The sequence below is a fragment of the Polypterus senegalus genome, chromosome 8 (assembly GCF_016835505.1).
Source record: "Polypterus senegalus isolate Bchr_013 chromosome 8, ASM1683550v1, whole genome shotgun sequence".
NCBI classification, from domain to species: Eukaryota; Metazoa; Chordata; class Cladistia; order Polypteriformes; family Polypteridae; genus Polypterus; species Polypterus senegalus.
Window position 1 is genome coordinate 173613153 of NC_053161.1, and position 23115 is coordinate 173636267.

At 40.6% G+C, this 23115-nt stretch overlaps 1 protein-coding gene across 1 annotated transcript in view; it reads right to left on the reverse strand.

Moving 5' to 3' along the window:
• LOC120533473 (gastrula zinc finger protein XlCGF26.1-like) overlaps positions 1-23115 on the reverse strand; it is a 73348-nt gene that overhangs the window by 49460 nt on the left and 773 nt on the right. Inside the window, 2 exon segments of the mRNA XM_039760388.1 lie at positions 9834-10685; positions 19273-19719. Of these exon segments, the coding sequence (XP_039616322.1) occupies positions 9834-10685; positions 19273-19678 (1258 nt within the window). The 5' untranslated portion in view covers positions 19679-19719.

Consider the following 23115-nt stretch of genomic DNA (forward strand, 5'->3'; position numbering starts at 1 on the left):
TAGCTGAGCGCTTTGAGTAGTGAGAAAAGAGCTATATAAATGCAAAGAATTATTATTATTACCTCTCACCATGTGTTGGAGTGCACCTCGCCTCTGCTTAGCTAGAGATACAGTGGTGTGAAAAACTATCTGCCCCCTTCCTGATTTCTTATTCTTTTGCATGTTTGTCACACAAAATGTTTCAGATCATCAAACACATTTAACCATTAGTCAAATATAACACAAGTAAACACAAAATGCAGTTTTTAAATGATGGTTTTTATTATTTAGGGAGAAAAAAAATCCAAACCTACATGGCCCTGTGTGAAAAAGTAATTGCCCCCTTGTTCAAAAATCACCTAACTGTGGTGTATCACACCGGAGTTCAATTTCCGTAGCCACCCCCAGGCCTGATTACTGCCACACCTGTTTCAATCAAGAAATCACTTAAATAGGAGCTGTCGGACACAGAGAAGTAGACCAAAAGCACCTCAAAAGCTAGACATCATGCCAAGATCCAAAGAAATTCAGGAACAAATGAGAACAGAAGTCATTGAGATCTATCAGTCTGGTAAAGGTTATAAAGCCATTTCTAAAGCTTTGGGACTCCAGCGAACCACAGTGAGAGCCATTATCCACAAATGGCAAAAACATGGAACAGTGGTGAACCTTCCCAGGAGTGGCCGGCCGACCAAAATGACCCCAAGAGCGCAGAGATGACTCATCCGAGAGGTCACAAAAGACCCCAGGACAACGTCTAAAGAACTGCAGGCCTCACTTGCCTCAATTAAGGTCAGTGTTCACGACTCCACCATAAGACAGAGACTGGGCAAAAACGGCCTGCATGGCAGATTTCCAAGACGCAAACCACTGTTAACCAAAAAGAACATTAGGGCTCGTCTCAATTTTGCTAAGAAACATCTCAATGATTGCCAAGACTTTTGGGAAAATACCTTGTGGACTGATGAGACAAAAGTTGAACTTTTGGAAGGCAAATGTCCCGTTACATCTGGCGTAAAAGGAACACAGCATTTCAGAAAAAGAACATCATACCAACAGTAAAATATGGTGGTGGTAGTGTGATGGTCTGGGGTTGTTTTGCTGCTTCAGGACCTGGAAGGCTTGCTGTGATAGATGGAACCATGAATTCTACTGTCTACCAAAACATCCTGAAGGAGAATGTCCGGCCATCTGTTCGTCAACTCAAGCTGAAGCGATCTTGGGTGCTGCAACAGGACAATGACCCAAAACACACCAGCAAATCCACCTCTGAATGGCTGAAGAAAAACAAAATGAAGACTTTGGAGTGGCCTAGTCAAAGTCCTGACCTGAATCCAATTGAGATGCTATGGCATGACCTTAAAAAGGCGGTTCATGCTAGAAAACCCTCAAATAAAGCTGAATTACAACAATTCTGCAAAGATGAGTGGGCCAAAATTCCTCCAGAGCGCTGTAAATGACTCACTGCAAGTTATCGCAAACGCTTGATTGCAGTTATTGCTGCTAAGGGTGGCCCAACCAGTTATTAGGTTCAGGGGGCAATTACTTTTTCACACAGGGCCATGTAGGTTTGGATTTTTTCTCCCTAAATAATAAAAACCATCATTTAAAAACTGCATTTTGTGTTTACTTGTGTTATATTTGACTAATGGTTAAATGTGTTTGATGATCAGAAACATTTTGTGTGACAAACATGCAAAAGAATAAGAAATCAGGAAGGGGGCAAATAGTTTTTCACACCACTGTACCTGTTTGCTCAACAGAGATTATCATCTCCAGATTGATAAGGAGTAACGTTTGACATTTTTGAGAGAGAGATCAGAGCTCTGTGTGTTTTAGAGGGTATTTTTCTCCACACGCGGGGAACGCTCTCCCGTCAGAGCTGAACATGATCAGATATAGTGCCAAGATCTACTGATTTTTAAAGTTTGTCCTGTTTCATTACTATGTGGGCATAGCCACGGGGTACAGCTAGTCATATCATAAATTCATGAAACAGTAATCATTTTAATAGCCAAGGAGCCTCATTGAGAGGGAGGTTTTGGAAGTAGTGAAGAGCTACAAGTAGATGAGGGTTCACGTAAACAACAAACTGGACTGGTCTGACCACACCGTGGCACTGGACAAGACGGATCAGAGTAGACTGGACTTGCTAATGAGACTCAGGTCTTCTGGTGTGTGCAGCAAGCTGCCGGAAATGTTCTACCAACCCATATTTGCCAGTGTACACTATGGTCTCCTGGGGAAGCAACCCGAGCTCAACGGAAGCACAAGGCCAGAATAACACTTATCAGGAAATCCTGCGCCATCACAGGGCGAACCCTGGGCACTCTGGAAGCTGTAGAGGGAAAGAGGATGGTAGCAAAATTAGAGCACCATCATGAAAAATCCCCACCAGGAGGCGCTGTATTGGAGCACTTTCAAGCACAGACTCATTCTACCAAGAAGGGCCCACTGCTGCCAGGCAATTCAGTGTTTCCTCCCGATGTACTCATTAAGTTTAAGTTGATATATCTGCAACTTATTTTTTTACCTATCGATTGATTGTTTGGATTGTTTTTATTATTTTTCCTGTGACTTTGTATCCTTGTTTTTAATGTTTCTGTTGTTGGGCAACCTCATAAATCAAAGCGCCAGAGTGGTTCTTCAGAGCAATGCTATAGGGGAACCATATTTGGTTCCCAAAAGACCCGTCTACATGAAGCTTCCAGAAAGAGCGTCAAATTTCTTTAGATTCCTAACAGGCGCCATGCAGTAATAACCATGAATAGATGGTAACAGATTTGTGAAATACCAGTGGGTCCTGATTTTGAAAGGACCCGTGCTGTATACAGTAGCACTGGCTCAGTGCAAGTTTTCTTAATCTGTTGGTGTTCTGCTAGGAAATGTACCATACATTAAAGATTTCAGGGTCCCCAAGGCATTCCCCCCAAACACACACACACACACACACACACACATTAAGAAGTTTTTACAAGCACAAAGAACCAAGTTCATATGTAAACAACCCCTCCTAAAATGAAACGGTGTTTGGTCAAGCAAAGTGTCACAGGCGCAGTGCTGCCAAGATTCACACCCCTGCAAGGATGGTGATTGATGTATTTTTTTGGTGAGGACCCCAGGGATGCACCCATCATCTTTTACTTGAAGCCTTTGGGTGATCAGTTCATCTTCTGCTCTCTTCACTATTCACAGTAACAGACATTTTAAGCAAGGGGACCCAAACTTTTGCATGCCACGGTATGTCCTGGAATGTCCCTTAATTTTGTGCCCCTCTATCCTAAACAAAATTTGAGTATCTTGAACAAAACATTTATTTACTAACTCACTATCTTAAAGACAGACCTCAGTATGTGCGTCTTGGGAACTGCAGGTCTGACATTGTGGTCAGCAGCACAGGAGCGCCGCAGGGGACTGTATTTTCTCCAGTCCTTTTCAGCCAACATACATTGGACTTCCAATACAACTCGGAGTCCTGCCACGTGGAAAAGTTCACTGACGACACTGCTATCGTGGGCTGCATCAGGAGTGGGCAGGAGGAGTATAGGAACCTAATCAAGGACTTTGTTAAATAGTGTGACTCAAACCACCTATAACTGAAAACCAGCAAGACCAAGGAGCTGGTGGTGGATTTTAAGAGGCCCAGGTCCCTCATGGACCCCGTGATCATCAGAGGCGACCATGTGCAGAGGGTGCAGACCTATAAATATCTGGGAATGCAGCTGGATGATAAATTGGACTGGACTGCCAATACTGATTCTCTGTGCAAGAGAGGACAGAGCCGACTATACTTCCTTAGAAGGCTGACATCCTTCAACATCTGTAATAAGATGCTGCAGATGTTCTATCAGACGGTTGTGGTGAGTGCACTCTTCTACGCAGTGGTGTGCTGGGGAGGCAGCATAAAGAAAAGGGACACCTCACGCCTGGACAAATTGGTGAGGAAGGAAGGCAGGCTCTATTGTAGGAATGAAGCTGGACAGTTTGACATCCGTGGCAGAGCGACGGGCGCTGAGCAAGCTCCTGTCAATTATGGAGAATCCACTGCATCCACTGAACAGGATCAACTCCAGGCAGAGAAGCAGCTTCAGCGACAGACTGCTGTCACCATCCTGCTCCACTGACAGACTGAGGAGATTGTTCCCCCTCACACTATGTGACTCTTCAATTCCACCTGGGGGGGTAAACGTTAACATTATACAAAGTTATTGTCTGTCTGTATACCTGCATTGTTATCACTCTTTAATTTAACATTGTTTTTTTATCAGTATGCTGCTGCTGCTGGAATATGTGAATTTGGGATTAATAAAGTATCTATCACTAATGAGAAAAACTATATAAAACAATATAAATGTCATATAGTATGAAGTATTTACAAATGCACAAAAAGCACAGTTACCAGTTTTATGTTGCAAATACAGTTAGGACTAACCCTATGTAAGGGTTAATCTGAGGAAAAAAAGTTGCTGTGAAAGAAAAAATGAACTTCTTGCAAGCCACTAAGGGTTAAAAGCTGACCAAGCTGTTTTGCTCTAACAGCAGGTTATTCATACAGGCATCTATCATAAGACAGGGTGCAGTAAGCTGACCCAGGACAACTTCCTCTTTATTAATGCATCCGTTAGACACAGGAGAGATGACTTTTCCTTCTTTAGCACCCCTCATACGTACACAAAACAGAAATAGTTGGCCGATTTGCACAACATAAGATGAAATGCTTAGATGCTGTTTCATAAGTAAGGGAGAGGGCGGAAAATTAATATAAAAAAGCCAACCAAAAAGTCAAAAGTGCTCTTCTGCTATTGCAAAGCATGAATCCTATGTACTCACCAGTGACTAAATAAAGACTGATTGATTGAACCATTCCTGTCTTCCTCAGGGGTTATTTCCACACTGTGAAGACGGCGAGTAGTTTGGGCCGCGATAGACCTGCACCTCCTTTGTGATGGCAACTTAATGTACAGATGGCTGCTGGGGTGGGCGGTGTCTGCTGCAATCTTTTCTGATCTCTTTCTCGCTCAGGCAATGAATAGAACTTCTAATGTTGGGACACGACAGCCAATGATTTCCTCAGCTGCACAAATCACCCGCTGTAACTGACTCTTAGAAAGAGAGGAGGCAGAAGGAAACCAAACGGTGATGGAGGAGGTCACAATACTCTCAATGGCAGCAGAGTGAAAATGTAACAATATCTGCCTTGATATGCTAAGCTTCTTAAGCTGGAAAAGGAAGAACAATCGCTGTTCGGCTTTCTTGATGATGGAGGTGATGTGCTTCTCTCATTTTAATGTATTAGTGAAAGTAGTCCTCAGGAATTTGAACGACTGAACCACCGACACAGTCTGGCCATTCATTTGCAAAGGTGGACAGTTAGTGACTTGTCGGCAGAAGTCGATCCTCATTTCCACTGTCTTAATAGCACTGAGCTCCAAGTGGTTACAAGAACACCATTTCATGGGATGGCCCTGCTCTCTTTGATATGAAGATATGTCATTATTGGAAATGAGACCCACTATGATGTGTGATTTGCAAACTTCAGGATTTTTACAGATTTGTCTATTTGCATAAAGTGAAAACAGGAGGGGGTGAAAGAGCACAACTCTTAGGGGGAGCCTCTGCTAATTGACAGTTGATTTGACAGATGGGGTCCAGTCTCACAAACCGCTTCCTACCTGTCAAGAAACTCCTAATCCACTGGCAGACACCATAGGGTACACCTAACTGGATTAGTTTACTCTGAAGCAACATCAGGACAATGGTATTGAAAGCTGAGCAGAAATCCAAAAAACAAGACCCTCTCAAAGGTGTTACGCAAATCCAGGTGTTGAAGAATGTAGTGGAGGCAAAAATTAACTGCACCCTCCACTGAATCCCATATGCAAACTGAAGTGGATCAAGGAGAGGGTTCGTGATGGACTTTAGGAAGGAAAGCATGAGACGTTCAAATATTTTCAAAACCACCAAGGTCAAAGCAAAGAAATAAAATGACAAAGACAAATGCAGTAAGTAAATAAATATATATACATATATATTATATTATATATTCTGCCCCAGAATCCCATCTCTGGTCTGCGTCGGGTCAAAGAATCACATCAATGTTACAGGCTATATTAACCCTAGTCCAGCAGCGGGGTAAAAAAAAATCCCCTTGCATGTCTTATCCACCACAGACAAGCCTCAAGTGTAATGTCTAGACAGGCCTGTTCCATAGCCTGGAGGAGGTGAACATGGATGTGGGGATATCAGTTGTAAATGTCCCGCCGCAAAAAAACCCTCTATGGAGAATAAAAAGGGAGAAGATGCAGGCAGAAAGGTGTTTAAGACACCTGGGTAATTGGGGAACCCGTCACGAACAACAGCAGCCCACTGGAAGCAGACACATAGAGAGGCTACTCTGGTTGAGCTGGCTCCCTCCAGTCTATCTGGTATATATGGACTCTTAGACCATTCAAGGAAAGCAGAAAGGAGCAGGGTGTTATAGGGACTAAGGACAGCCTGGCGGTTGAGGACACCTCGGTGGCCGATGGTTGCACACATAGTGAAAAGTCCTTACTCTTACTCTAGCCAGGGACATTCACAATAGCATGATGGGCAATTATATTCTTCCCCCTTCTCCTCCTTTTGGTTAAGTTAAATGCTGCCACATCAGATGAGCTCATGAGGATCAGGTTGGCCTTCCACCTCAAATACTCTGCATAGAAATGCATTAGAACAATGTAGACGAGAACAGGCCATTCAGCCCATGAAAGCTCACCAGTCCTATCCACTTATTTCTTCCAAAAAAAACATCAAGTCGAGTTTTGAAAGTCCCTAACACCTTACTGTCTACCATACAACTTGGTAGCCGATTCCAAGTGTCTGTTGTTCTTTGTGTAAAAAGTATGACAAAAAAAGAGTACACATTACAAGAGGAGAAGACTCAAATACGTCATACAATGTGAAAACTCATACTTGTACATATTCATGGAACTAGTATGGGACCCTCTCAGAATTTCCTTCAAAAGGGAGGTGCTAGGCCCGTTTCATCCTGAACTTGGTCTTTCAGAGGATGCGGTCAATTGTTCTGTCTATACTAAGGCTATGACTGGTGTGTGAACAATTTTAGTGTTTGCTTAATATGTTCCAACTGTGCAGACTTGAGTGAACAATACTGACTGCTAGTGCTTCAGAAACAAGCACCTGAATGATACATGAAGGGATTTGTGTGTTGGGCTTTTGCACTAACATCTCAACAAATCTGAATCATCTGTCAAAACAGGGGAATAGTGTTTATAGTTTAGGGAAATGCCTTTGTATTTTGGTAGATGGCATTAGGCTATGAAGTTCTAGCTCATACACCAGGTAATAATGTGTAAGCAATGAAGAAAAGCTGTAATCCCCCTAATGAGTGAATCCCCCCATATCACTATCTTCAACTCTTGTGGGGCCTGGCTTTGACCCACCAGTGTTCCCCATACCTGTTTACCACCTCAGCGTTATCTAAATGAACATTCAGCTCATTCATTAATCCCAGAGTATGTATCCGCCGTGTCTAATTCCTGATGATGTCATTACATTTTTTCCTCAAGACATAGCAGTTCCCCAAAAAATACAAGAAGGCTCAATCAGAATTAAAGTAGTTACTCTGTAAAGTGGAAAGAGTTGCGGAGACATGTGATTCATGAACCTCAAGAGCCACATTGTGTTATGCTATGGCAGGGATTCCCAAATTCGGTCCTGGGCACCCTCTGTGGCTGCGGGTTTTTGTTCACACAAGCTTTTGTTTTTAAAATCGGACTCCTGGGCTAATTATGTGATTGGTTATTTCCCAGATTCTGTGTTTTGGTAGCAATACAGAAATTAGAAAAATAAGTTTGGTTAATAAAAATGATTAAAATGTACTAAGCAGTTATAGAGCAAAAATTAACTTTTCTTTCTTTCTTTTAAACATTTTCATCTTGATTTTTATTCTATTTTTCTAGGTGTTCCAATTCTTTAATGAATGCATTATTTACTAACAAGTGGGGCTGACGCTAAAGGAGTTGCAGCCTTTCGTGATTCCGTGTTTGCCTGGGTGTCTGCTCTGCTCGTTTTTAATTGTCATCATTAAGACACAATGAAGAAAGCAAACTGCACAGAGAAAGGGCACATGTAATGAAATCAACAAGAGAGTTAAGCATTTAAAGCTAAAGCAAAAATGGAAATATTTCTAAATGTCTTATAAATGTAAAAATCACGCTGCAGTGCTTTTCTGAATTTGGAATATGAGAAAAAGGGAAAAAAAATACCAGCTAATTAAATGAGCTCAGTGTTAGCAGTTGTCATGGATTATGAATCTGTTTGGGGGAAAAAAAAAACCTGCAGACAAAAGGGGTCCCCAGGACCGAGTTTGGGAATCCCTGTGCTACGGTAACACCACATCATAAAACTGAAGGATGGTGCTTATCCTCTTAAGTCCTACAAACAGTCATGCTTTGTAATGTCACTGACGAGTGAGGAATTGAAACAGAGCCAGTGTTAGTCACCGACAAGGTGGTGAAGATGCTGGTTGCAGCTCAAGTGGTTGGCTTTCCTCACGTTTAAATGATATGCACACTTGGCGGCTAATTGCATGGCTGCTAGGAAAATAAGACGCATCACTGGGTTTATATACCAAAGCAGAACATATCAGACCTTCCACAGCACAGGCTGATTATCGATGTGCCAACGTAGCAGAAGAGTGCACCTGATACGGCACTGCCAGGGTGAGAATTTCTATTGATATGGATACATCTATAAAGTTTATTTGTTGACTCAATAAAAAACACAAATCTAAAACATGTACAGTATTTAATTGCATTACTCACCATGACTTGAAAATGTCTAACACGAGAGAAATTCTTGCTTCAATTAAAATAAATCGGAAATAACACGAAATATTCAATCGCAGACATCAAAATACTTTAAAAAATTGCAATACATGTTGAATCAGCAGGCAAAAATCACTGTGATATCAAATAAAGAGGCCTCTGCCAATTTCCAACCTCTATCCAGTAAGATGAATTATTACTCTTGTTCACTTGTCTCTTTTTATTGATTTCCCTACACCTCTCTGTTAAGTCCATAAATCATTCTTTAAGTTCCTGAATGACATTGTCCTCTCGTGATTGTGTCATTTTGTCTGTAATGCTGGTTTATTTTTCTTCTGCCTGTATGACTGCATGCTGTGTATTCTATTGATTTTTTCTAAATCTCACTGCCCCTCTCTTCTTTATTCATTAGGGTGATCACCTCTTGTGGTTTTTTGGCAATTTTAACCTTAACCTTTTGTTGTAACATTCAAGTTGTTGTACCTCGATCTCTTTCTCTCTCAACTCCTTCTCACTTTACAATTATTTCACTGTTTGAGAATCTCTTACTTCTCAGGACATTCCATTTCTGGCTAATAGTTCTCTGGCTGTCTCTGTTCACATGTGGGTGTTAATTTCAGATTTTCCAATGTGTAAATTTCATCTTTTAATACAACTCTATGCTGATGCGTACATTTGATATAAATACTAATTTCTATGCACTAATTTGTTTTCTTTCTTAATTATTCCAAATTGAGTATCCTGAATTTGCATTAGTTATCTAATTTGGAAATCAAAATTACATTTCTGCACTGCAGTTTTGCACAAGCTGTCCCGGGAGGCACTTCAGTTGAGAACTCATGACCAGTTCTGTAGAACTAAAGTACTCTTTTATCTTCACATGAACACCAAACTGTCAGGTTGTCTCACTCACAGGCCTCTTGTGTGTGCTTGTCTGTTTCACTGTGATGAGGTCACTGTTAGTGAACTTCCGAGCCACAAATGAACTACTTTGCGATAAACACTTGCCCCATTCATAAAAACAATATGGCTTCTCTCAAGTATGAGTTTTTTGGTGGGTCGAAAGATTGCTCCCTCGAGAAAAGCATTTACCACATTCAGAACAGCAATAAGGCTTCTCTCCTGTGTGAATTCTTTGGTGGATCTGAAGATTGCTCTTGTGTGGGAATTGCTTGCCACATTCAGAACAACAATAAGGCTTTTCTCCTGTGTGATTTGTTCGGTGCCTATGAAGCTGGCTGCGGTGCGAAAACTGCTTGTCACACTCAGGACAGCAGTAAGGCTTTTCCCCCATGTGAATTCTTTGGTGGATCTGAAGATTGCTCATTTTCAAAAACTGTTTGCCACATTCAGAACAGGAATAAGGCTTTTCTCCTGTATGAACTGTTTGATGCTTCTGAAGATGGCTCGTTTGCAAAAAACTCTTGCCACATTCAGAGCAGCAGTAAGGCTTCTCTCCCGTGTGAATTCTTTTGTGTATCCGAAGATAGCCCATGGACATGAATTGTTTGCCACAATCAGAACAGCAGTAAGGCTTTTCTCCAGTGTGAATTCTTTGGTGGATCTGAAGATCCCATTTGTGCGAAAAATGTTTGCCACATTCAGAACACCAATAAGGTTTATCTCCTGTGTGGATTCTTTGGTGTCTATGAAGTAAACTCTTTTTTAAAAACTGCTTGCCACATTCAGAACACCTATAAGGCTTTTCTACCGTGTGAATTCCTTGGTGGCTCTTAAGATGGCTTATCTGCAAAAACCTCTTGCCACACTCAGAACAGCAGTAAGGCTTCTCTCCCGTGTGAATTCTTTTGTGTATCCGAAGATATCCCCTGGATGTGAATTGTTTGCCACATTCAGAACAGCAATGAAGTTTGTCTCCTGTGTGAAGATTACAAGAAAAATTTATAGATTACTCTCAATCCACTTATTATTCATGGATGAAATTAACCTTTTATAAGCATAAGCAACTGTAAAACAGGTTACAAAAGGAAAGCCACTCAACTTCATAAATTTCATTTCTGTTTTATAATGGCTTAGCACACGAGCGCAGTTAATAGATGCAAGATGATGAAGTAAACTAAATAGATCATTTGTGTGAGAGACCCAACTGATAAGATTACTGGTCACGTTTTGTTAACTAAATTACAGGACTGCATAATCATTTTGTCATTATACTCTTAAAATATTATTTAGAATGATACCTTGTACAGTTAAATTCCAGATCACAAGTTTCCCCAGTTGTTCTGTATTAGGACTCCTTCAATTTATTATTTACCTCCCACCTCTTGGTCATATTTTTAGGAAATTTGATATTCATTTCCACTGTTATGCTAATGACACCCAGCTCTGTCTGTTTACTAAGCCTGATTCCACTCTTCCACCCTTTTCCCTCTCTGACTGCTTGCAGTAAGTTCAATTACAGTTGTCTGGTAAATTTCTCAGATTAAACCGTGATAAAGCAGAGGCTCTTCTGGTAGGAACTAAAGTTGTTTTGGCCAAATATGAGAAGATTTCTCTGACTATTCATAACCTGAGGGGAAGATGAGATTAGAGAATTAAGAGTTTAGTATGTATTCTTGGCAGCACCTTAAAATTTGAAGCACATATTAATATCACTTGGCCTGCATATTGCCATCTATGTAATATTAGCTGTCTATGCCAGTTTCTTACAGCTAATGTTGTGGAGAAATCTTCATAAAAACCAAGCAGAGTCTTCAGAAAGGCAGTCAGAATTTAGACTTTATTGCACATCATAGGAAACAATTGCAGAGCAAGATTCACACCGTCGTGCGTGACGGTGATTTATTTATTTTACTGGAGGATTACCAGGGACAACCCCAGCCTTGGCACGACACACACACACACACACTACAGAGACAAAGAAGAAAACACGCTGGGAACTTAAACGATAAAAAGTATAATGAAAATTAAATTAACTAATTGAAACAACAATATCACCCCTGATCCTTTCGGCGATATTACATTTAACAAGTAAACATGACAAACACGCAGTAAAGTCCATGTATGAAATAATCAGTGGTGAAGTTATGTCCAGTGATTTGAATGAAGCGAGAGAAATGGAAAAACACAGTCCTACCGGTAGTTGCTGAAGTAGGTTGACAGATGAATGGTTCAGGAGCGCTCCTTCTTCCGTGAAAGCCAATGAATCCAGACAACGTCCTCAGTAACAGTACACAGGTAGACAAATGATAACCAGACCCCAACAAACAATACAATCCAAGACACGATGATATATGGCAGACAACGACAGGCAGTTCAACAGTTATTACAAGCACCAAACAAACAAGAACAAACCCTCCTTTTCTCTTCGACCCCTGCCCTCCTTTTAAACCCCTCTGGCCACCTTTGCCCCCAACAGCCCTGCAAGGACTGCTGGGAGATGCAGTTCTAACCAATGGTAGCACTGCTACAACATAAAGTCTGTCTCAGTTCATGAAGTGAGCCCTGAGTGTTTGGTCAGCCCTGGATATATTACAGTTTTTAATCACAAAATTGATTTTTTGATTGTTTGCTTTTCTCTCTCTCTCTCTCTCTCTCTGACATTCTCTGCTCCTGACGCGCATTCTTTGAAGAGGAAGATATGTTTGCATTCTTTTAATTGTGAGAAAGAACTGTCATCTCTGTCTTGTCATGGAGCACAGTTTAAACTTTTGACTAAAGGGTGTTATTTCATGTCTAGAGGGCTCTAATAATGTTAACAGTGTGGGAGAGTTTATAAAGGCTTAAAATATATAAAAATAACCATACAAACATATGGTTTCTGGAACACAACCCCTGCGATCGAGGAGGGATTACTGTACTAATGCAATAAATTATTCCATCGAAGGTCACACACAGCGTAACAAGCATCTTGTGTGAAACATGAACAATCTCTGCGCCACCGTGTTCCCATGTTTAATAATATAATTTCCATGATGATAGGAGTTAAAGCATATCACATATACATCTCAGTATTTTAACTATTCAGAGAGCTGTAATATCACGAATGTAATGGATTCTGTGTCCAGTTGGAGGAAGAGAGCCTGTTTAAGAAGCAAGTAGTGATTCACGCATATAGAAGATCAAATACAACACAAAGCATTTAACGTGCTAATTTAGTTACGATGGGATTTGAGAAACTAGGAAATTATGCGATTTTAAGATGAAGTTTACGATGTTCTACTTTAGTGATTAAAGTGGAAATTTCTAAATTAAAGTTGACATTTTGTGCCCATTTTTTTTGTCTGTACCCTAATAAGCTGTCATATGACACTCAGACGGTGGGCTACGACTCGCCTTTTCACAGCCACTTTGATACATGAAAACTTTTTTTTATTTAGGGCCCTGTGCGACTTTGTGAACTTGAGCTATCGAGTTTCTCCAACAAACTATGTCACTCGATCAACTTCCTTTTGTTGATTATACCACTGTTTAAACCAACAAATAGTACGTTTTTCTTTGCCTCCACTTGGTATTCGCTGAAATTCTTCTATTTCCCCCCCGTGCTTTTGCCATTGCCTTTTCACAGAACGCTGAGCTTAAGGGCTATTTATATTGATTTGCATATTCAAAGAGGCATAATTCTGGGAGGAGTTAAGGTGGGGTAGCAGGCGCGTGCACGTGTGTTACTTTTCACTATGACCGGGATTTATGGAGCAGAAGAACGTGGAAGTTGGTGAACGCACAGATTTATGCATCTGGATTTTTTTGTGCGTAAGCACATTTCCGCTTTTGTGCTTATGTCATGTTATAGTGCGAATTCTAGGCCGGCGTTATGCATGCGGCCCCTGGAGTTCCAGACCTTCTCATAACAATACCCTTGCCCTCATAGACATCCCCATAATCTTCTTCCCAACCCTTCTTCTCATAACAACCACTTTGGCTCGAAGGACAGATTTGCCACCCAGAGGTGAGGGTCACTAGACTACTCCTCCCTTCATTCTCACGGCCTAATCCTGAGCTGTTAAGATCGAAGGCCTTTCAGTTAATCAATTCTTAACAATTAAGTTGGGATCAGAAGGACCCATTTATGAAAACTGGACTTCCTAATCAATAATTCAATTAATGACTGCTTGTTGCACTAGCGTCCTGCAAGGCCAAAATAATAGGAGACTGTGCCAGTGAATGGCGGCACACAGCTTCACTGATAAGGACCAAGCTGCAGACAGCCTTGGCACGGTAGGTGGATGAAAGAAGGAAAAAAGACAAGCCTGTAACAGTTTCTTCTTTAAGCCAACTGATATGTGCAAAACTGTATATTTTTGTTATTATCACTAAGATGTATAAAGAAGCATTGGTATATAAACTTAAATGCTAGCTAAATTAAATATAAATGCGTACACTAATACAAAGGCCCAGCACTGTTAAGTCGTGGCACGCAGCTGCGCAGTGGTCTGACAGAGGCCAACCTACTGCTTACGTCATTGCAACTGTCCAGGAAAAAGTCTGTAACTTTCAATAATCAACTCTATAGTGCTCAAACTAATATCATAATACATTATATTATTATATCTTATTGCCTAAGGTATTAATGAGCCCTAATACTTCTAAATGCCATTTGGGTGCTTATATGTTTTATGCACTAGCCTGATAGCTTGCCCCTCACTCACACAAGCAAAGACCCACATGCAGTTTGTTTTTAGTCTTCTATCAGCACTAGCATCCTCAAAACCAAATCTGCCTGCTTGCTTCCTCAGAGAACATGATGACCTTGGCTCAAAGAAACTCAAAACAAAGCAAGTGAGAAGGACAGGCAGGCAAGCGGCCGCTCTACCAAAATAAATGACGTACTTCTAAAGCTGCTCCAGGCCTAGGCTTTTCATAGCTAAAAGCGCTAAAACTAACAATAAAGCATATTGATCCTTAATCAAAATTCTCAACACTAACACCCACGGCTATTCTTGTAATAGTTCTGGCCACATCTCATATTGATTACTGTAATACTAATCTCTCTGGTCTTCCTCACAAACTCCAACTGGTTCAGAACGCTGCCGCTTGTATTATTTACCAGAGTCCCTTCCACAGAACACATCACTCCTGTCCTCCAGCACCTTCACTGGCTCCATGTTAAATACCGCATTGAAGATTTTGATTTTTACTTTCAAGACCCTTCACAATTTGGCACTTCTAGTATCTCTCTGATCTTCTTCATATCTCTGCTCCTTCCTGTATCCTTAGATCCTCTTATTATACATCCTGCTCGCCTAACTACGATGGAGTTTAGAGCTTTCAGACGAGTGGCCCCTCATCTCTGGGACTCTCTCCCACAAGACATTCTGTAACACGGACTTTCTTCCTTCCTTTAAATCCTGCCTTGAGACACACCTTAAGCTTCCTTATGTTTAATATAAATTTTAGTCGATATATTTAAATATTGTATTAATACTTTTTTTATTCTATATTGTGACTATTGTTATTAATGTTTTGTAAGGTGTCCTTGATTGATTTGAAAGGCTCCTATAAAAAAAAATTTTTTTCTTTTTGTCTTTTTTGTTTTAAGCCCAAGAGCTTATCTAGCTTATCTTACAGTACAGTAATCTCTCGATATATCGCGCTTTGACTTTCGTGGCTTCACTCTATCGTGGATGTAAGCATATCTAAATATATAAGACGGATTTTTAGCTGCTTAGCGGGTTTCTGCGGACAATGGGTCTCTTAATTTATGGTACATGCTTCCTCAGTTGGTTTGCCCAGTTGATTTCATAGGGATGCTATTGGTGGATGGCTGAGAAGCTACCCAATCAGAGCACACAGTTAAGTTCCTGTGTGCTGATTGGCTCAGTGACGGAGCGTTGAATTCGATTCCGCTGCGTTAACCAGGAAGTCTCATCTCGCTCGTTCAGCATCAACGTGTTTCGCTGTGTAAAGAGTTAACTTTTGTGCTCTTTTGTGTTTATCTTTGTGCATAGTCAAGCCCTTCATTATGGATCCAAAATAATTTGTCTATCGTAATGGCTGTAACATATGCGATATCGGAGATGCTCAATATCTTTAAAATAATATTAAAGTTTTACTGTATATAAACAGTGTGTTTACATACAGAATTTCAATTAATCTTACCAAATATCTAAGAGAATACAAAGGGTTTATGCTGTATAACTGTGCGGGGAAGGTTTATAAGAGTGTGGGAGAGTTTATAAGGGCTTAAAATATATAAAAATAACCATATAAACATATGGTTTTTACTTCGCGGATTTTCACCTTTCGCGGGAAGTTCTGGAACTCAACTGTATATATAAACGTCTATGCGTGGAAGTGCGTGTGTCTGTCTGTCCAGCCTGGAAGTGCAAGGCTACAACACGAAGCTCAAAGAGTTGGCAAGGCGGCGCCAAGTTAACAAGTCATACGAAGAAAGAAGTATGAGGCTACAGCATGAAGCTGAAAGAAAGTGACTCTGTCACCCAAGTGAAACCACTGAGGAAAGACAAACGAGAGAGAAACTCGTTTAGCCGCTGATAGACAAAGGGGGTGAGCACGTCCGCAAAACAAAACTGCTGACTCTGCATTTCAATTTTTTTTTCTGAAGATTTCAATAGTTTCTAGGAGCCTGGGCACTTTAGAGCACGGCCTTACACAGCTAGTACATTATAAAGATGTTATATCTGTCCGTAAAGCTTCCCACCCCCCTTGCAAATCTGCCTGTTGAAGAGCTAATGCACACAGGGAACAGCTTAAGGGCTTGAGTGAGTGTAATTCTCCACCGAGACAGGAGGTGGCACTGTCCAACAACGCTCTTTTTTCTCCTCGCTCTGCAGAAACACAAAATGACATCATTTCATATATGTCCAAACTTTCGGATTCTGACTACCAGGACCTGCCTCTTCCTCTCAGAATTTCTTTTAAACAGAAGACCTGCCATTTTGAAGAGTCTGCCTGATTTTGCATTATACCACGCTCTTATTTTTCATATTTTCGGTTGCTTAATTATACAGGTTTGGCTGCAGGGCACCGCAAAACTCTCCAATTGTCCCGTCTATCTTACAGCAGGCATAAGCGACAGCAAAGTCTGATCAATTATGTGAGGAGGCTTGAAAACAGGAAAACGCAGGGTGTTTGACTGGAATTCTGAAATAATCAGTTAAATTGTCAATTTCAGAGGATTATTTCAAGGTTGATTTCACAAAGGTAACCTTAAAATTGGAACAAGTCTAAAAAGCGGGGGTTGGAACATGAAAGCATGAGGAGACATTTGACATTTGAATTACTTTGACAAGTGCATCAAATATCGCTTTTAATAAATGTCATTAATGAGCTAATGTGCCCTTCATACAGTCATGTAAAAATAAAAAGCACAGAAGCCAACATCCCAAACATGACTAAGGGATTTTTCCGACAAACCTGATATAAAAGTGTATTGTTACATAAACACCTCCTTATCTGCCCTCCGAGCCCTAGTAGCCATCCTTCTCAGTTCTTGGTACAGACCAGAGCTGCCATCAAGCCATGCACTGTGACTCCCCTCGATGATATCCAGGGTGCCCTGCGAGATGAAACACCTCCTTCTGGGAACACTGGTAACACCAACACAACCCTCAGCAACCTTTAGGGTCTTGTCATGCATCCTGGCACTGAGGGTTCTCATGGAGAGCAAACGCGAGTATCAGCACAATTTCTTTGTAGCCTTTGTCGATTTTCGTAAAGTGTTTGACTCAGTTGATCGAGCTGCCCTGTGGGACATCCTGAGACTTTGTAGGATCTCATCAAAGTTGCTGGATGTCATGTCAAGTCTATACACTGGTACTGGGAGTGCTGTGCAGAGTGGAGGCAGGACCTCTGCATTTTTCCCAGTTGATTCTAGGGCTCGTCAGGAGTCCGTTTCTGCACCTACTCTGTTCAATGCTTGTATGGACTGGGTGTTGGACAAGGTTGTGAGGTCCAGCGGCTGTTGGGCATCTGTTGATAAAGAAAGATTCACTGCTCTTGACTTTGCTAACAATGCTGTGATCTTCGCGGAAGCAATGGAGGCTCTGATTGGGGCACTCGAGAGACTGAGCGAGGAGTCAGAGTGTCTGGGCTTGCAAGTGTCCTGATAAAAACTAAGATCCAGGCCTTTAATGACCTCTTGGGCACATCAGCAGTGTGTCTGTCTGTAGAGAGTGTCGACTTTGTCGAGAGGTTTACTTACCTCGGCAGTGACATTCATGTCTCTGGTGACTCTTCCTATGAAGTCAGTAGACGGATTAGGAGAGCATGGGGGTCATGAGGTCACAGGATAGGGGTGTGTGGTGCTCCCGATATCTATGCAAAAGGACGAAGGTCCAAGTCTTTAGAGTCCTTGTGCTTCCTGTCTTGCTATATGGTTGTGAGACATGGATGCTATCCAGTGACGTGAGACGAAGACTGGGGTCCTTGTATCTCTACAGAGAATTCTTGGGTACCGTTGGTTTGACTTTGTGTTGCTCATGGAGTCCCAAATGAGGCACATTACCTGCATTGTGAGGGAGTGTCAGTTATGGCACTATGGCCATGTGGCGCGTTTCCCCAAAGGTGATCCGGCTCGCAGGATCCTCACTGTTGAGGACTCAAGAGGATGGACCTGGCCAAGGGGTTACCCATGTCACACCTGGCTGTAGCAGATAGAGGGTCATTTCTGGATGCAGGGACTGCACCTGACAGCAAGCCAGTGCGAGGTATTAAAAACGGTGGGAGTGTCATGTGCGTGTGCCTTTACCACCTGGGCAGTAGCTCTGCACCCTGATCAGATCTCCATCACTCAACACATACACCGCTGGTTCTAAATATTTAATATCAAAAAATGTGATGTGTCTGATGAAATGAATAAAATATTAAAAACAGTCCAACTCTATCCCAAAAGAATTTGTTACACCATGCCTACAGTTTTCAATTTGTTAAAAAAGGGAGCACTTATTTGACCACATTTAAAATGAATAGACAAACAAAAAGGCAATGTTTTCTGACATATAAATATATTAAATGGTACTTTTGTGCATTTTTGTTAAATTTCAAAGTTTTAAACGTTAAATAGTAACTTTATCTTGAGACCTGATTGGGATCAGCCTAAAATATGTACAAGTACAGTTGTGACTCCAAAAAAAACAAAACAAAACTATGTGTTACGTTTTTTTTGTGAAGACAAGTTGAATTCTGCTCATGTGTTCACGTATAGTGGCTCACAGATATTAAAAGAGCAGAATTTACAACTGGCAAAATCCACATTAAAGTGGCAGTCGCTCTGTGTGTGACTATTTATTCTTTTTCACAATATAATCAGAATATGCAAATCTGCATGGCTTTCAAATCCCCAGCACAAATGTGCAACTCTAATGCAACAACAGAAAATTGCTAAGCCTCACAATAAGATACATGAAGCATGCTAAACACATAGTAAACCAAATCAATTTCAATCCATTTCTAAGTTTCACACCATAAGCTCAAGACCACCATTTCATGCTCATAACCCCCAATACTCTAAGGCTTACACACATTTTTTTTTTTTTAAACTTACCTTTTCTGGATTTCGATAAAGTTGATGGCTGATCCTCCAGAGTTCTAACAGTTGAAACTTCTTCACTCCTTTTTGCATCAGACTCTAATGATTCAGACTTGATAGAAGACTCCCGTGATGGACAGTGTCTGCCTTGAGAAGAGACTAACTCAGTCATTGCTCCATCTTGTTCATCTTCCTTGACGCTCTCAATTCTTTTATATTTGTGTACCTCAATGCTGACAGACGTCTCTTCAGCTTCTTCTTTAATGCCCACTGATCCCAGTTCACAGTCCTCAACATTAATGGCCAGACTCGCCTGTTTAAGTCGAACACACTCCCATTCACAGTCCTCCTCCTTAACATGTCGGGTCGTTCTCTCCATGATATGCATGTCGATCTCACATTCCTCCTTTTTGACATCCATCTTGGCGTTACAGTAAATGGCAGTTTTCTCTTTCTCTCGCCCTATGGAAAGAACAGGATTTGATTCGAACAAAACTGCACCTTTCAGATCTAAAGACATTTACCGTGAATTCTACAACATCCTCTCAGTTAAGGTCTAAATCAAGACAGACAGTAAATAGCATGCCGATAGTAAGTCAGCAAAGTCCATATAAAATTATTAGGTGTAAAACAAACTTGGAAGTGAACTGGAAGAAGACAACTATCTCCCACAGTTCTGGGTCAGCAGTTTCCACTACTTGGATTAAACAAGATTAAAAGTCTTAATGAACATTTGCAGAGCTTACATTAGAAGGTCTATAACAGACAATAACTTTATTGCTGTTTTTAAAACCTCAACCCCAGTTTCATCTTGTGGAATATACACAAAAAAAAAAAAATCATAAGTAATTTCATATTTAACACAGTACTAAACCCTTATTAAATCGCAGCTCCTACAGTACTGTGACCTTACTGTGGTGAAGGCCTTCTGTAACTCAGTCACCCTTAGAGCGCCACTGTCTGGAGATCTTTGATAAACCTGTCTGACCAATCGGCTATGGGCAACCCTAAGGGGAGGAGACAGGCAAAGAACAACCCATTACTGACTGTCATGAGAAGTCTATTTAACACTAGAATCCCTGAAGCTTACAATTTTTTTTGTTGTCCCTGACCTCCTTAAATTCTCCTGACATACACCAAGCAGCTCGTACCTCCTTATAACTGCGCTAAAAGCCCGTTCTTGTTTTGCAAATGTGTGGTTTAGCAGAACGCAGCTCGTTACACCCCCCAACGTATTCAGTCAGATGAAGGCATCACCCTGCTGCAATCCTCATAGTTCAAGTCTGTGCTGAAGTGTTTATCAAGAGAAGCTTTGTAAGGAATTATAGAAGTAATGAAATACCATGATTCGAACATGTGTTCCGTGTCTACAATGATCTGTGTACATATACAATGACAGAGGAAATGTAGAGGCAAGAAATACTGAACACACGGCTAAAACAGAACATTTTTTCATATGCTATGACGACATAATTTTGACATGAAGTGCGGGATGTGCAAAGCCCAAGTATCCAAGAAACACTTTCACAAAAGGTGTAACAAAACAAGCATGCTTTTATCCAAGAATAAAGCCAAAGAAAAAAGAAATTGCTCAATTTGACATGTTGCTGAAGTCCAGCTATCAGTTGGTGCAAAATAAAAGATGTTTGCATAAGAGTGCGTTTACGTGTTTTATTTTCAACTTCTTATTATTAGCGTATAACAAAAACATACATATGATGTGTGTTTGTAGCATCCTGTGTTAATTTATGGTACTAAAACATGTTACTTTTCCTCTCACACGGACATCTGTATCAACATGTCACCTGAACGATTATTTTTATTGCTTTATTCTTGAAATAAACTTACCATACATACTAGTGTTTAAGTTCTCCTGAGGATAAGTCAGGGCTTGATTTTACCATATCATTTCCAGTATTTTATAATGTCGGTCTATAAGTTGAATGCCCGAAAACTCATGTTTTGGTACAAGAGATTATGATGTGCTAATGCCCACCTGAGAGAGTAAACACAGAGCACTCTGCCTTTATTTCTATGAATTGTGCCTACGTGACCACACAGTAATACCCAAACTATTCCGAAGCGACGTTTGCACTGTTTTGTGTTTTTTGTATCTTACACCCTCGTACATCTTTATCGTAAGGGCATCCCTTATCTACAATGGAGCGTTCAATCAGAAGAAAATATGAAGCTGGTTTTAAATTAAATTTCATTGAAGTGGCGAAAGAAATTAACTGCATCGCTGCAACAAAATTTGATGTGTCTCAGAAACTGGTGTGAGATTGGAGGAAGCAAGAAGATGTTAAAAATATATATATTTTAAGTGTCGTAATTTTGAATGGGTGTATAAGTCCCATATAAGATTTAATGATCGATTTTTCGGGTTTCAAGACCCAAGTTATACGCGAGTATATATGGTAATTTGAACTATTTTTTTTTTTTTTTAAATTTTGTTTTATTCTTGGATTCTGGAATAATAATTTAAAAAAAATCATTCAAATAACATGTTGACGTGAATGTCTGTGTGCAAGGAAAAGTAACATCCACCATAGACCCTGTGGGGTCTGTTTGCTCAACAAGACACCAACAAGAAACGATTGAGTGGCTGCGTTTGGGCGTCTCCTTTTCTCCCTTCATTGCTAACTTTTACAAGTACCATAAATTTACACCGGCTGTTACAGACACAAATCTAATGTATGTTTTTATTATACAACAGTAACAATAATAGCAGCTCACTACTCAAAATGGCAAATGCGAGGAGGACCTGGGATTGAAATCTCAACTGCACGATATTAAGACAGCAGTCCTTACCACTCCACCAGCCAAGCTCACGTGTCTGATTTGAATCAATTGAGAGTCGGGCTTCAGTGTTTACACATTGCCAGTGCCACATAAATTGAACCATTTCTTTTTCATTGGTTATAGTCTTGAATAAAAGTGCACTTGTTTTGTTATACCTGTACCTTTCATGAAAGTGTTTGATATTTGGACTTCACACTTTATGTAAACAATTTGACAATTAGTATAACATGAAAAAAAAGTTTTAGTTAGAGGTTCAAAATTTCTTGCCTCGCATTTCCTGTCATCCATCATTTACACAGATTATTGTAGACAAGTAACACACATGAAACGTATGTATTCCAAATAATGATGTATTATTCACCCTCTACAGTTACAGACACCTAACTCCAAAATAAAGGACTTCAACTGTGAGAATTTTGTGTCTGACTTGACTTCAAGTCAGGTGGGAGACGAGTGAACAGGCTAGGCTGCCTGCTGCCAGTGCTGATTGACACATTTGCAAAACAAAGATGCTGATGAGGAGGTGTGAGGGAATTTAAAGTGGCCCGGCATTACAACTTTTTTTTTTGTAGGCTTCTGGAATTCTAGTGTTAAATAAAAGGAGAACCTTACCCAGAAGAGGAATGCTATACTGCCTAAGAGTTCCTAGTTGTACATGGGGGTGACCCACAATGCCTGGTTGGTTCATCATGATAAAGCTACCATATGGGATTTAGCTTCCATCTCACCTCCATCGTCCAGCACAAAACAAACACAAACAGGCGCCACTGGGATATGAGAAGAAAACCAGAGTACCTGTATAGGGCAGGAACCAATTGAGGGAAACTGCAGAGATAGGCCGTAAACAGGCAAGGGTTCAAATTCAGTCTGCTGGAACTGTGAGGCAGTAACACTAACTGCAAAACTCAATTTACTTCTCTAACACTCTTTAACAGGCATTACTGGTTTTGGTTTTAGCAACGAAAATGGCATTTTGGCATACTTGCTACAATTTAAAAATAAAAACCAATACATTCAAATAATTGTCCAATGCATGTAAATGCATTTGCAAACTAA